General features: G+C 40.7%; 1 protein-coding gene across 6 annotated transcripts in view; it reads left to right on the top strand.

Moving 5' to 3' along the window:
• The window catches only part of INTS10 (integrator complex subunit 10), a 38,223-nt gene that overhangs the window by 20,177 nt on the left and 2,126 nt on the right, over window positions 1-15,920 (top strand). For 2 of the 6 annotated variants that reach the window (XM_082715156.1, XM_082715157.1), the window contains exons 14-17: window positions 10,192-10,271; window positions 11,350-11,512; window positions 12,392-12,485; window positions 15,385-15,462. In XM_082715156.1, the coding sequence (XP_082571282.1) occupies window positions 10,192-10,271; window positions 11,350-11,512; window positions 12,392-12,485; window positions 15,385-15,462 (415 nt within the window). Of the gene's footprint in view, window positions 1-10,191; window positions 10,272-11,349; window positions 11,529-12,391; window positions 12,486-15,384; window positions 15,463-15,920 lie in introns of all 6 variants that reach the window. The other 4 variants (XM_082715159.1, XM_082715158.1, XM_082715160.1 and 1 more) reach the window with 2 other exon arrangements.

A 15,920-nucleotide genomic window follows, 5' to 3' on the forward strand; every position in this document is an offset into this window, starting at 1 on the left:
AGTGGGAATGCAAAGTTGGTTTAACGTAGAAAATCAGTCCCTGTAATATCACCACTTTAGCACAGTAAAGGCGAAAAATCGTCATTCTCTTAATAGATGCAGATAGGTTCCATTATGTTTGCATTTATCATTCACGGTTTTAAAAAAAAAAATCTTAGCAAGCTAGAAATAGTTGTTCTCAGCTATGAAATAGCAAATACTATGAAATAGTATGAAATAACTATGAAATAGCAAATACTTTCCCCAAAATCAGCAACGATACAAGAGTGTTTGCTTTTACCACTTGAATTCAGCATGCTGGACCTTGTAGCTAGCACAAGGAAGGAAGGGAAGAAAAAGGAGGCATAAAGGTTGAAGACTGCTGTCTTCGTTCACAGGTATGACTGTAGCTACATATGTGGCTATATTAGAAAAGCCTACAGAATCTCCAAATAGAATAACCTAAAAAACCATGAAATCCTTTGGGAAAAAATTTATTGAAAAGTGTGCAATATCATGTTCATAGTTTGGAAGACTGATATTAGGATACTCATGTTAGGGTTCCAGTTCTCCCCAAAAGTACCTATAGACTCAGTGCAATCCCAGTCAAAATCCCAGCAGACTTTTTTTTTTTTGTAGAAATTGACAAATTCGATTCTAAAATCTATAGGGAAGTGCAATCTAGTTAAAACGGTTTTGAAAAAGATAACAGAACTGGACAACTTACCCACCTGATAGCAAGACTTCTAATAGAAAGCCACAGTTATCCAGACAGTATTGGTATAAGAGTGGAAAATCCAGAAAGAGACCCGTACAGATATGGTCAAATGATTTTCAGTGAAGGCACCAGACCAATTCTTTGGAGAAAGGAAGGCCTTTTCAGCCAATTGGTGCTGGAACAAAGGACCTCTGGTGTAGAAAGAAAAAGGATCCTCAAGCTTTGTGTCACATTATTCACTAAAACCAATTTGAAATGGAGCTGAGACTAAATGGAAAGCTAAAATGATAACATTTTTTAGGAAAAAAAAGTATTGCTGCCCATGTGGGGTACGCAGCAGGCTTAGCGCAACTTTCCTCCCTCCCCTGGGAAAATTGATGGGTATGCAAGCCACAGGAGCCTGCAGAGTTTGGTACACACAAAAATGTAGACTGCTCTTACCTTAGGGTTTCCTTAAAGGGAGAGGGACCGCAGTCTTTCAGCTCCAGTGCTGGAGATCGACCCATTTTTATTCTCATCTAGCGTGGCACAGAAAGCCTTTTGGGAACAAAAACCACATAAAGCAACCGGAAACCACTTACTCAGAGCCCACACCCTAGCAAGGGGCAGTGCTACTCTCCCCAGGCAAAGACACCTGAGAATCAGGGTGGCAGGCCCTTCCCCCGAAAGATCAACTGGAACATCAGGCAGATGCCAAGTTTACAGAGCACACAGAACTGCCAAACTCCAGGGATAGGGAAAATAGTATATAGAATTCAAGGGTTTCTTTCCTCATGATTCGTTTATTTTTCAGTTTAAATTTTCCTTTTCTTTTTTTTTTTTTTCCTTCTCAACTAGTTTCTTATTGGAGCAACTCTTGAAGTCTTTTCTTTTTTTTTAATTTTTATAATTATATTTTATAAATATAGTCTTCCTTTTTGGCTTCCTTTTCCTGTATTAATTTTTATTTTTGTATATATATGTTTTGTGTTCTTTACAATTTTGGGATTTAGTGTCTTCTAACAAACAGACCAAAATACACCCAGGACCAAGTGGATTGCTCTGTTTTGTCCACCTGGGAGATTATATTCTCTCCTTTTTCTCTTTTTTTCTCTTTTTTTCCTTTTTCTTTTCTTTTTTGGTTTCTGACCTTTTCAGACTTTTCTAGTGTGTATTTGTCTTGGGTTGTGGTTGATATTTTTGATTTTGTTCTCTCACTCATTAATTCTTCTCTGGGCAAAATGACTAGAAGGAGGAATAAACAACAAAAGAAAGAACCAGAGGTAATACTCTGCTACAGATCTAAGCAGTATTGATACAAGTAAGATATCAGAGGTGAAATTCAGGATATCAATTACAGAGTTAATAGCTAGGCTTGAAAAAAGCATAAAAAGCTCTAGAGAATCTCTTAGTGCAGAACTGAAATCTAATCAGGTTGAAATTAAAAACACTTTAACTGAGGGGCACCTGGGTGACTCAGTCGTTAAGCATCTACCCTCAGCTCAGGTCGTGATCCCAGCATCCTGGGATCAAGCCCCACCTCAGGCTACCTGCTCAGCAGGAAGCCTGCTTCTCCCTCTCCTGCTTCCCCTGCTTGTATCCCCTCTCTCACTGTCTCTCTTTCTGTCAAATAAATAAATAAAATCTTTTTTTAAAAATGCTTTAACTGAGATGCAGTATAAAAATGGATGCTCTAACAGTTTGGGTAGATGAGGCAGAAGAGAGAGTTAGTGATATAGAAAACAAGATGATGGAAAGGAAGGAAGCTGAGCAGAAGAGAAAAACAACTAGGGACCATGAGGGGAGGCTTTGAGAAATCAGCAAAACCATAAAGCAAAACAATATTTGGATTATTGTGGTCCCAGAGGAAGAATAGAGAGGGACAGAAAGTATATTTGAGTAAATTGTAGCTGAGAACTTAGCTAATATGGGGAAGGAAACCCCTCCAAAATCAATAAAAGTAGATCGTCATCCCAACATGCATTAGTGAAGCTTGCAAACTTCAGCGATAAAGAGAAAATCTTGAAAGCAGCTCCAGACAAGAGGTTCTTAACCTACAGGAGTAGGAATATTAAACTGGCAGCAGACCTATCCACAGAGACCTGGCAGGCCAGAAGGGGTTGGCATGATACATTGAGGGTACTAAATGAGAAAAACATGCAGCCAGGAATACTTTATCCAGCAAGGTTGTCATTCAGAATGGAAGGAGAGATAAAGAGCTTCTAGGACAAACAAACTAAAAGAATTTGTGATTACTAAAGCAGCCCTGCAAGAAATATTAAAAGGGATTCTGTAAGCAAAGAGAGAGCCCAAAAGTAACATGAACCAGAAAGAAACAGAGACAATCTACAGAAACAGGGACTTTGTAGGTAATACAATGGCACTAAATTCATTATCTTTTGATAGTTACTAAATGTAATTGGGCTAAATGCTGTGAACAGAAGACACATTGTGTCAGATTGAATTTTAAAAAGCAAGAGCCATCCATATGCTATCTACAAGAGACTCATTTTAGACCTAAAGACACCTCCCAATTGATAGTGAGAGGATGGAGAACCATTTATCATACTAATGGACATTGAAAGAAAGCTGGGGTAGCAGTCCTCATATCAGACAAATTAGATTTTAAACCAAAGAGATGAAGAAGGACTCTAAATCACACTTAAACTGTCTATCCAACAAGAAGATATAACAATCATAAATATTCTCCTACCTTGGGAGCAGACAATTATATAAACCAATTAATAACCAAATTAAACACATTGATAATACAGTAATAGTAGGGGAGTTCAACTCCCCACTCATAGCAGTGGACAGATCATCTAAGCAGAATATCAAGAAGAAAACAAGGGCTTTGAATGACACATTGGACCAGATGGACTTCACAGATATATACAGAGCATTTCTTCCTAAAGCAAGAGAATGCACATTCTTCTCAAGTACACATGGAGCATACTCCAGAATGGTTCACATACTGGGTCACAAATCAGGTCTCAACTGGTAGCAGAAGATTGGGATTATTCCCTACAAATTTTCAGACCACAGTTCTTTGAAAATTGAACTCCGTCACAACAGGAAATTTGGAAATAATTCAAACACTTGGAGGTTAAAGAACATCCTACTAAAGAATGGATGGGTCAACCAAAAAATACAAGAAGAATTTTTAAAACTCATGGAAGCAAATGAAAATGAAAACACAACTGTTGAAAACCTTTGGGATACAGCAAAGGTGGTCCCAAGAGGGAAATACATAACAATACAAACCTTTCTCAGAAAATTGGGAAATTTTCTGGGGCGCGTGGGTGACTCTGGGTTAAAGCCTCTGCCTTCAGCTCACGTCATGATCCCAGGGTCCTGGGGTCAAGCCCCGCATTGGGCTCTCTGCTCAGTGGGGTGCCTGCTTCTACCCTCTCTCTCTGCCTGCCTCTCTGCCTACTTGTGATCTCTGTCAAATAAATAAATAAAATCTTTTAAAAAAAGAAAACTAGGAAAGTCTCAAATAAACACACTAACCTTACACTGAAAAGACCTGGAGGAAGAACAACAAATAAAGTCTAAACTGAGTAGAAGAGAAATAATAAAGATTAGAGCAGAAATCAGTGAGATAGAAACCAAAAAATTGTAGAATAGATCAATGAAATTAAAAGCTAGTTTTTGGAAGAATTAAAAAGATCTAAATTTAAAAATGACTTTTAAAAAAATGTCTGAAAAAAAATCTTTAAGACTTACCCCCCAGAAAAGAGAAAGGACTCAAATTAATCATGAATGAGAGAGGAGAGATCACAACCAACACCAAGGAAATAAAAATAATTTTAAGAACATATTATGAGCGGGCACCTGGGTGGTTCATTGGGTTAAAGCCTCTGCCTTCAGTTCAGGTCATGATCCCAGGTCCTGGGATAGAACCCTGCATCAGACTATCTGCTCGACAGGGAGCCTACTTCCCCTCCCCCGCCCCCACCTGCCTCTTCTGCCTACTTGTGATCTCTGTCAAATAAATAAAATCTTTAACCAAAAAAAGAAAGAAAAAAGAGCATATTATGAGCAACTATATGCCAGCAGTTTAGGCAATCTGGAAGAAATGGATGCATTCCTGGAAACTTATAAACTATCAAGACAGGAAGAAATAGGAAACCTGAACAGACCCATAGCCAACAAGGAAATTGAAGCAGTAATCAAAAATCTCCCAAAAACAAGAGTCAAGGGCTGGATGGCTTCCCAGGGGAATTCTACTAGACATTAAAGGAAGAACTAATACCTATTCTTCTGAAGCTGTTTAAAAAAAAAAAAAAAAAGTAAGGAAAACTTCCAAACTCTTTCTATGGGAGGCCAGCATTGCCTTGATCCCAAAGCCAGACAAAGACCCCATCAAAAAGGAGAATTACAGAACAATTTCCCTGATGAACATGGATGCCAAAATTCTCACCAAGATCCTAGCCAGTAAGATCCAGCAGTACATTAAAAGGATTATTCACCATGACCAAGTGGGATTTATTCCTAGGCTGCAAGCCTGGTTCAACATTTGCAATCAACAGCATGATACATCACATTCATAAAAGAAAGGACAAGAACTGTATGATCCTTTCAATTGATGCAGAAACAGCATTTGACAAAATACAGCATACTTTCTTGATTAAAATTCTCCACAGTGTAGGGATAAAGGGAACATACCTCAATATCATAAAAGCCATTTACAAAAAGGCCATAGTGAACATCATTCTCAATGGAGAGAAACTGAGAGCTTTTCCTCTAAAGTCAGGAATATGACAGGGATGCCCATTCTCTTCACTGCTGTTTAACATAGTACTAGAGGTCCCAGCCTCCGCAGTCAGACAAGAAGAAGAAATAAAAGGCATTCAGATTTTCAAAGAAGTCAAATTCTCTCTTTTTGCAGATGACATGATAGTTCATGTGAAAAACCCAAAAGACTTCATCCCAATATTGCTAGAACTCATACAGGAATTCAGCAACATGGCAGGATATAAAATCAATGCACAGAAGTCAGTTGCATTTCTGTACACTAACAAGAGAGAATTTAAGGAATTGACCCCATTTACCATTGTGCCAAAAACCATAAGATACCTAGGGATAAACTTAACCAAAGAGGTAAAGGATGTGTATTCTAAAAACTACAGGACATTTATGAAAGAAATTGAGGAAGACACAAAGATACGGAAAAACATTCTAGCCTCATGGACTGGAAGAATAAATACCGTTAAAATGTCTATGCTACCCAGAGCAATCTATACATTCAGTGCAGTCCCTGTCAAAATACATTAACATTTTTCACAAAGCTGGAACAAACAATCCTAAAATTCGTATGGAAGCAGAAAAGACCCCAAATAGCCAGAGGAATATTGCAAAAGAAAACTAAAGCTGATGGCTTCACAATTTCAGACTTCCAAGATCTATTACAAAGCTGTCATCATCAAGACAGTATGGTACTGGCACAAAAACAGACACATGGGTCAATGAACCAGAATAGAGAACCCAGAAATTGACCCTCAACTCTCTGGTCAACTAATCTTTGACAAAGCAGGAAAGAATATCCAATGGAAAAAGGACAGTCTCTTCAACAAATGGTGTTGGGAATATTGGACAGCCACATGCAGAAGAATGAAACTGCACCATATTCTTACACCACACAAAAAAATATTAGACTCAAAATGGATGAAAGACCTCAGTGTGAGACAGGAATCCATCAAAATCCTAGAGGAGAACGTAGGCAGTAACCTCTTTGACACTGGCCACAGCAACTTCTTGCTTGACATGTCTTCAAAAGCAAGTGAAACAAAAGCAAAAATGAACTATTGGGACTTCATCGAAATTAAAAATCTTCTGCACAGCAAAGGAAACAGGAAAATCAAAAGACAGCTACAGAATGGGAGAAGATACTTGCAAATGACATATCAGATAAAGGGCCAGTATCCAAGATCTATAAAGAACTTACCAAGCTCAACACCCAAAAAACAATCCAGTTAAGATATGGGCAGAAGATGTGAACAGACATTTCTCCAAAGAAGACATACAAACGGGCGACAGACATGAAAAAATGCTCCACATCCCTGGGCATCAGGGAAATACAAATCAAAACCACAAGGAGATACCACTTTACACCAGTCAGGATGGCTAAAATTAACAACTCAGGAAACAACAGGTATTGGCGAGGATGCGGAGAAAGGGGAACCCTCCTATACTGTTGGTTGGAACGCAAGCTGATGTAGCCACTCTGGAAAAAGGTACAGAGGTTCCTTAAGTTAAAAATAGAGCTACTCTATGACCAGCAATTGCAGTACTGGGTATTTAACCCAAAGATACAAACATAGTGATCAAAGGGGCTCCTGTACCTCAGTGTTTATAGCAGCAATGTCCACAATAGCCAAACTACGGAAAGAGCCATGATGTCCATCAGCAGATGAACAGATAAAGAAAACAGTATGTATATATATAATCATATATAGATATGATTATATATGTGATGAATTATTACTCAGCCATCAGAAAGGATGAATACTTACCATTTACATAGACCTGGAACTGGAGGGTATTATACTAGGCAAAAGAAAAGAAAGACAATTAACATATGGTTTCACTCTTAAGTGGAATATAAGAAACAGTACAGAGGATCATGGGGGAAGGGAGGGAAAACTGAATGGGAATTCATCAGAGAGGAAGAAAAACCATGAGACCATGAGAAACTCTTAAGTATAGGAAACACATTGAGGGTTGCTGGAGTGGAGGTGAGTGGGGGGATGGGGTAATTGGGTGATGGGCATTAAGGAGGGCACGTGATGTGATGAGCCCTGGGTATGCAACTGATGAATTATTGAACACTACATCTGAAACTAATGTACATGTTGGCTAGTTGAACTTAAGTAATATGTAACAGAAAAGCAAACAGTATGGTATAATAGATAATTTTAAGTAAACATTTATTTTCATTTTTGAAAAAAGAAGAAAAGGTCTTTGTGACTGGTAGGTAGATTTATTAGGACACTAAAATTTTCCTAAAAGACAAAAGCACCCCACCCAGTTCGCCATAATTAAAAACTTGGGCTACCTTTTTTCTGTTTTTACAATAAGGGCTCCATGTCCCCTCCCCATGCCCCCACCCAGTTCGCCATAACTAAAAGACAAAAGCATGACAGTCTTGATTATTACTGAAAGTGTTTAAGGTACATGGAGGACTTTTAAAAAAGAAGAAGAAGAAGAAGATACAGCCCAGACCCCTTCAGAAATAGTGTCTCTGAAACAGAAGCAGATCAGGTAGCTTAAGACCGGACCTAGCTGACTTCAAGACTTATTTTAATAGAGGTAGTATAGTATTGGCATAGAGACTGACTAATGGAACGCAACAGAGAACTAAGAAACAGGTGGTATTGTAATTCAGTGGGCCAAGAATGAGTTTATCCAATAAGTGGTAGTAAGGCAATTGATCCAAGTATAAAAATAATAAAAATGTGATCTTGCCTTCCCACTACACAAAAATTATTTAAATTTTAAGATTTAAAAATGAAAAGTAAAACTTTCAAGCTTTTAGAAGAAAGGATTCTTTGGGCCTTCCAGGTAGAGAATGATTAGGCTACAAAAACCACACAACAGAAAGGAAAAGGTAAGTAAATTTAGTCCCATTAAATTAAAATAGCAACAGTGGGGTGCCTGGGTGGCTCAGAGGGTTAAGCCTCTGCCTTCAGCTCAGGTCATCATCTCAGGGTCCTGGGATGGAGCCCTGCGTCAGGTGCTCTGCTCAGCGGGGAGCCTGTTTCTCCCTCTCTCTCTGCCTGCCTGCCTGCTTGTGATTTCTCTCTGTGTGTCAAATAAATAAATAAGATCTTTTAAAAAAAAATGATAAAATATCAACAACTGTGACAGATACTGTGACAAAGTGACAGGATAAGCCATAGCCTGCAAGAAATTTACACAGCATGGAGAATCAACAAGAACTTTGTATCCAGGATTTTGAAAGAGCTCCTTCAAACCAGTAAGAAACAACCAACCAACCAGACAACCTGTCATAGAAAAACAGGCAAAGAATACAAACAACAGATTCATACAAGGAGAAATCCAAATGACCAGAAACCATTGGAAGGGACACATTAACAATGTGAGAAATTCGGGTTAAAAAGCAGTAAGCTACCATATCAGACAGGTCAGAATGCAGGGTGGCAGTACTGACTATCGGATGTGAAGACACAAATTGTCCATCTCTTTCTGGAAGGTATATAAACTCATACCATCACTATGGAGACAAATTTAATCATTCCAGGTCAAACATCTCATTACCTAGTTACATAGGTCTTCTAGTTAAATCCCTTAGATCAGTGCTTTTCAAAGTTGGGTCCTCACCTCCCAGGTCATGAATTTCAACCATTCTCTTTTTTTAATGAGATAGAATATAATATTAAAATGAGATCTCCTGTGAAAGGGGCAAATTGTATTTCTTGAACCTTCTGTTTTAGACACATGAACGTGTAATTATGCGTGTACAGGATCTCCATGATTTCTTGCTACTTTGATCCTTAGGGTAGAGAAGGATTTAGGATCTAAAGAACACATGCCAGAAAGGAAAAGATTAAGGTCTCGGTTTGAAAACTGTTGCCTAAGGGTTTTTTTTTTTCCCCCACAAGTGCACAAGAAAATATATATAAGAATGTTTATTTTAACATTGTTTGTAATAGTGAAAAAATGGAAATCCCCCTGTCTACCATAAAAGAATGGGTAAATGTATTGCGTCATGTAAATAGAATACTGTATAAACATTGAAAATCAATGAACTGGAGCTATTGGTATTCATATCAAAAACGGTTTGCAGAAGGATGCATACAGTATGACACCATTTATATAGTAGACTAAAAACTTGCACAACTTTCCTCTGTTGCTGAGGAATGAAAAACAGTGCAGTCAGAATAATACTTCAGGGAGAAGGGAAGAGGATGGCTGAAAAGGTACACAAGAGGCTTCAACTAAATTTGTGATACTTTATGTTAATGTTAATGGGGCGCCTGGGTGGGCTTAGTTGTTAAGCATCTGCCTTTGGCTCAGGTTATGATCCTGGGATCCTGGGATCTGCTCCCACTGCTCAGCAGGAAGCCTGCTTCTCCCTTTCCCACTCCCCCTGCTTTTGTTTGTTATCCCTCTCACTGTGTCTCTCTGTCAAATAAATAAATAAAACCTTTTAAATTTTTTTTTAAAATAAAGGAAAACATTAACATTTTATAAGCTGAGTGTTGAGCACAGTATTACAAACACCTGTGTTTGTTTCTCTACATTTGAAATGTTTTATAATAAAAAGTATTTAAGCAAGATTAAGAAAGAAGATTGATAAATCCGGAGATCATTCAAAAACCATGAAAAACGTGACAGTTTCACTGTCACGAAATACAGTCATGGTTTAACTATATTTGAAATCCTATGACTGTTGCTTATTATTTTTTTCTGGGAAACGTCTTAAGTATATACTTTCCAAAGCCCTTTTCTTCACTAATAACAGACCTGTTGTGCCCTTTTGTGCACAGGCTCCGATCTGAAGTTGCTGCCTTGTACCAGCAAGGCCCTCATGCCCTACTGCCTGCATCTGATGCTGGCTTGCTTTAAGGTAAGCTGGAGACTGATTAGCATCAGCAAAATTTAATTTGGAACACTTCTGATGATCTGGAGTGACTTGGTGGCATCAAGAGAGCGCAGGAGCTAGCAATGAATAAATAGTAACTGTAGGAGGCATTAGGCACAGATGAGTAGGAAATGATCCCCATCCTAGAGCAGTTTTCAAATAGGCTTGGGACAGTTACCCGAATAACCTGCCTCTAGTGATGATCAGTAAATATTTTATGAATTTATGTATGTCAGAATATATGAGCTAGAAGAAAAATTGCAAATACCATTGGGTTCATAGAGGGATGGCAAGTTTGTTATCCTAAAGACGTAGCAGGTGGAAGCGTTTCAGGCCTTAGGATGAACCCCACAGAGCCAGGAAGGTTTCCAGGCTGTCGGAAGAACCCCAGGCCCTTGGCTGCAGGTAGAGCCGAGCCTTAGTGTGCATTTCACCAAGGTGTGTGAGCAAGAGAACAGCAGCATCCGGTCTCTGCTTTAGGGCTGTAATTCTCAGACTTCACTCATGGTCAGAATCCCTTGGGGCAACAGAAACTATTAGATTAAAGTGTGATTTGGGGCTTAGCTGCTCGCTGAGTCCTTGGGCCGGTTCTGCATTTCACTGCCACTCCCTTCCCTATTGCTCACTGCTTTCTGCTCCCCAGTCCGTGTTCTCCCAAACCTTTCTCTCTCCCCAGCCTTCTGGCCCACCCTTGACCCGCCCTCCCCCTTCAAAGAAATCCCCAGATTCTTGTCTTTGCCACACACAGCCACTCAGCTTCTATCGCCCTTTTCCCAAAGCCGGAGCTTCAGGCCTGCCTGTCACGGCCAGCTCCCGTCAGGATGCTCAGTGAACACACTGCTAGTGACCTTGTTCCCAGCAGGGGAACCCAGGCTTCTGGGTTAGGACTCACCGCCCTTCAGAAGCCCTTATGTTGTTTGCACGGCGGGTATGTGTTCTCCTCTGTTCCCTAGATCACATATTTCCACATAGCAGCATTTTTTCAGGAAGTGATATTTGGTATATTTACGATCACCCATGATTTCCTTTCCGTTCCGTGTCTGCACAAATCCTTGTCTTGCAGCTCCGGGCTTTCACGGACAGCAGGGACGACATGGCGCTAGGCCACGTGATCGTCTTGCTTCAGCAAGAGTGGCCGCGGGGAGAGAATCTTTTCTTGAAAGCTGTCAATAAGATTTGCCAACAAGGAAACTTCCAATACGAGAACTTTTTCAACTATGTTACAAGTATCCTTTTTCCTGTGTAAGCATAAGAAATTCTTACTTTTTTTTTTTTTTTTTTTTTTTAAGAATAAATGCATGTTACAGAAGTGAATGAATCATTCCAGGTAGAAATACTGATTTTCACTCTACTTTGGGGGAAGAGAGAGAGAATGACGAGTAAAAATGGGCCTGTGGCAGTCGGTTTCTCATGAGAGTCCTGAAAGGCTTCACAGAGGTGGTGCGCCGAATCAGGAACATGAGTAGCTCAGTCACACTTTCCACCTCAGGTGACTTCTAGGCAGGTACCCAGGATGCCTACATGAAGGGCCTTCCAGTTCCTGAGAGGCCCAGAGTGGCTGGTGAGGGCACAGACTAGAATGTTCATTGGCCTTCATCTGTCAGCACAGGGCCTCCTGGGGCCTCTCCCAAGTCACAGGCGTCATAGCTGCCACTGAGAACTCGCCACACGGGCTCCCAGCCCAGCAGCGGCTTCCGGCCGTAGGGAGTGTTGGGTTTCATACTGTTGGTACGGAAAGACCACCTTCGAGTTGTGAGGAATGTGCTGTCTTGTCCAAGGGCCTAGGAAGATACGTAACTGTTTCTGGGGATTCAACACCCCCACTGCCCCTTTCATTTTTTATAAAGAAAACAAAAGAGTTTTCTGTTAGGGCCGTACAGAATCTGTTCAGTTAGCATCTGTAGGAGGAACCTATTTATTGTTAAGAGGTAGTCTGGTTGGTACAAGAATTGTTCGTTTGGGAATCAGATCGCCCTGGGTTCCAGTACTAACTCTGGTTGGCTGGGTGGCTGTGGGCAATTTACTTGGTCACTGCCCGCCCGGTCCTCCTCTGAGAGATAGGGCACCTTGTTTCTGAACGTGGTTAACCTGAACCTGGCCTGCAGATATCGATATGCTGGAGGAATTCGCCTACTTAAGAACTCAGGAAGGTGGGAAAATTCATCTGGAATTACTGCCTAATCAAGGGATGCTGATCAAGTAAGCATGCTGTCTCGCTCTTCCGCGCTACATGCTCACCTTTCGTGTGCTTGTAGGAAATATTTGTAAGTTTCTATAGCTTTGGGAAATCTCAAAAAAAAAAAGGAATCCAAACCTGGTCTCCATTTTTGAGAGAGTAGATTTGATTCTGGGTACCTTTTGCAATTTGGTGTTTCCTTAACTACATTTCTGATAAAACATTGTTTAAACGGATATTTCTGTCACTTTGGAAACCTTCCCTCTAAACGAAAGCCTCATTCCTGTTATCTTTTCCTTTCCAAAATGTACAGGCTAATCCTATAAATTTCTGGTTAGATAGAGAACGCTTTTAATTAAGAAAGAGCCATGCTTAATTAAAGTTGTAGTGGGTTAGGAAAAGCTACAGACTTTATCTAGAAATTGGATTTCAGTATTTATCTGAAGCCTTCCCAAGCAGTTGTCTTTGCTTGCATAGCGCAAGGGAAACTAGCAGAGACTAGTGTCTCTAAGAACACAGCTGCCCGAGAAATAGTGGTGAGGTGCCTGGTCTCAAGCATGCCCTCCCACATCTAGGTGAAGTTGTGACCATTTATGATTTTTAAATAGCTCATAAACCTTGCTTCTATCCTTCAGTACTCATGTAGTTTGGATAATAGATCCTCTGTGCTGTAAATGCCACGTATAGCTTTATTTTCCTACTTCCTCCTTTGCGTCCTGCAGACTCAGCATGGCCAGGAGTCCAAGTCCGAGTCACTGCAAGAGACTGAGTCCCGAGTGAGAAGGGAGCATTGCTAAGGCTGAAAAGCTTGTCCTTTTTCTCTCAGTTGCAAAATGAATGAGTTTTCAGTTGTTGAGAGCAAAAATCCACATCTTTTTCTATCTTTGTAGAGCCTTAGAAATGCTGAGGGGGAAGCTCGAAATGTGCATTGGGGATATGTATGACCGCAAATACTACTCCTATTGAGAAGAGGGTCTTACGGAATCCGTTCTGAAGAATGGGAAGATTAAATGGGGTTTTTGTCCTTCACCTTGTAAATACGATTAATAGATATTTTAAACATCTAAAATAAAAGAACAAACGCTCTTTTTTGAAAACACGAGACCTTTCTGCATGAGGTTGCTTAGGCAAGATGCGCTGGACATGCTCATCTTCCCATCTCCATTCCCTTCCCTAAGACTGCAAATAAGAACTAGGGGGGAAATAATTGCATGGTAAAAATATTCTTAACAGTGTTCGAGAACAAAGATGACTTGTTGCTATGGGAGCTTAGGTAGCCCCTTCTGTGGGCTTAAAAATGAAAGATTTCTAGGTTTTGAGGCTGGATATATAAAACATGCCTGATATTAATAGCCTTTTAGTTAACCCACATTAACACTCACGGTACAAATTATCATGATATAGGAACAGCCTTCAAATCACCTGCATTTACTAAGGGTTAAATGTATAGATGATCTCTCACTTCAGATAGTGCTTAACTGTGGAAGTGTGAGTGAATAGACTTTTACTAAATCAGCAGTTGGATCTCCTACTGAACCCTTTCTTCTGTAGCCAGTTTGTATCAAGCTGAACAGTGTCATGGTTCTGTGCAGACAACCCCTAGGACAAGGAATGGAAGCAGGCGCTCTTGGACACCCAGATAATATTACTGTAAAGAGTCATTTAGGGCAAGGCAGGGAGACACAGCCTGCATTTCCAGGCTTTGAGAGAGAACTGCAGGCTCCCCCACCTTGGTCAATATAAACTTTAATGCCTTCTAACACCCTGGAGAAGACCACTAAGCCTCTTAGGAATCCTGTTGTTCTGTTTGGAAGCAAGAATAGGGATTGTTACTTAGTGAGCTGACATTCTAGAAACTTGCTTAGTCTTCACTGTGCGAGTCTCAAAGTTCATCGGAAGCCTGCATTTCAGATTACGTCTGCCAAACCAGCGGGAAAAGCAAGCTGCATAAAGCCAGAGAGCTCTTACTAAGAAGGGAAGAATTAGAATCTTGAGCAAAACTATCTATATTCCTTCCCCTTTGGGTTCCAAACAAATTCTCTGAAACCACTGCAGACCTTTGGGTGGCACCCCCAGCTGAGGGGCAGAGGTGTTGTGAGAAGTGTACAGCACCCCCTCCCTTGGGTAAGGTTGTGAGTCTGTCCCGCTCTGCTCGGACGCTAGCGGGTACAGTACCAATGCTGAGCGCACCCGGAGCCTGACCAACAGAACAAAGACACTTTGTCCTTAACATATTTTCAAATAGAGAACATTTCTTTGCCAATATTTGCAGTATCTTAGTTGTATTAGATTGGGTGAAAATGGAAAAAACCGTGTCCTGTGCACTAATTCTTTGTTTCGAATTCAGCAAGGCCATGGGTCCCAGACATTTTATTCCCCGTGTCTGTTCCTTTACTCGATACTTTTTGAAATTAAGGCTCAGCCTTTCTTGGTCAAAAACATGGCCAGGCCCTCTAGTCATCCCAGAAGGGCCTCTTCAGTCTGGGGCTTCAAACCTGGCAAAGATGGTTACCAGAAGCCCCCCAGTCCATCTCTGGTGGGGGCTTGAGCAGAGTGGAGAGTGAAGGAGGCTGGATTCAAAAACGTGTCTTCTCCAGTGTGACCCCTCTCCGCACCGCCGTTCCATTGCGTCTCGTCATCCTCTTTCTCGGTGGCTGCTTTTACACCAGACCTCGAGTGGGCTGAGCTCGGGGCCCAGGCACAAGATGCTCTGGACATGCCCCAGCAGCAGGTGCAGGGAGAGGACTGCTAGTTTCTCCCGTCCTCCCGAAAGACACCACTGTGTCCCGGGGGGGCCGTGGAGGTTCAAGGGTTTCCGCATAGTCTGTTCCAGTCTTGTGCATTTTCTCTGGCGTGTTGTTTTTGCAGTGCAGGGCGAGTCGGTGTGGGTGTTTGAATGCTGCTGTTTGCTGTTTTTTAAAGGCCTTCTAGTCCTCCCATGGGGTTACTGCAGCAGGAATTCTTACCTGTGCTTCAGCCCAGCATACAGACTGCTGACAGGTACCACGTGGAAAACACTGCTCATAGTGTGCCGTCTGTCAACATGTTGTACTGCCCATGGTTTCCAGCTCTCTGTTCCTCAGTGCTCTTTTTCATGCTTTATTTATTTTTTTAATTTGTTCTGCATTCCTTGGCAAACCATCTGGTTGTAATATTGTAACATTTCTTATTTTTTTTCCATAAGTTGCCAATGTTTTTGTGTTCGATTTAAAAATCATTATGGATCTGGAGGAAGAAAAAAAAAAACAAAAGTTATATAAAACTGTGTTAGATTAAGCACACGTTAGGTTAGGAGGCATTAGGTTGTGATTGATTCTCTTTTGATAAAACATAAGGCATTCAGTCATAAATATTTAAGGATGCCAAAGCTCATTTTAAGAAAATTTTTATTCATGGATTTCCATATTAGTGACCAGTGTCGATGTTCTGGTGTAACCGGGCCTTAGCACAGCATTCAC

Source organism: Mustela nivalis (assembly GCF_964662115.1).
Source record: "Mustela nivalis genome assembly, chromosome: 20".
NCBI classification, from domain to species: Eukaryota; Metazoa; Chordata; class Mammalia; order Carnivora; family Mustelidae; genus Mustela; species Mustela nivalis.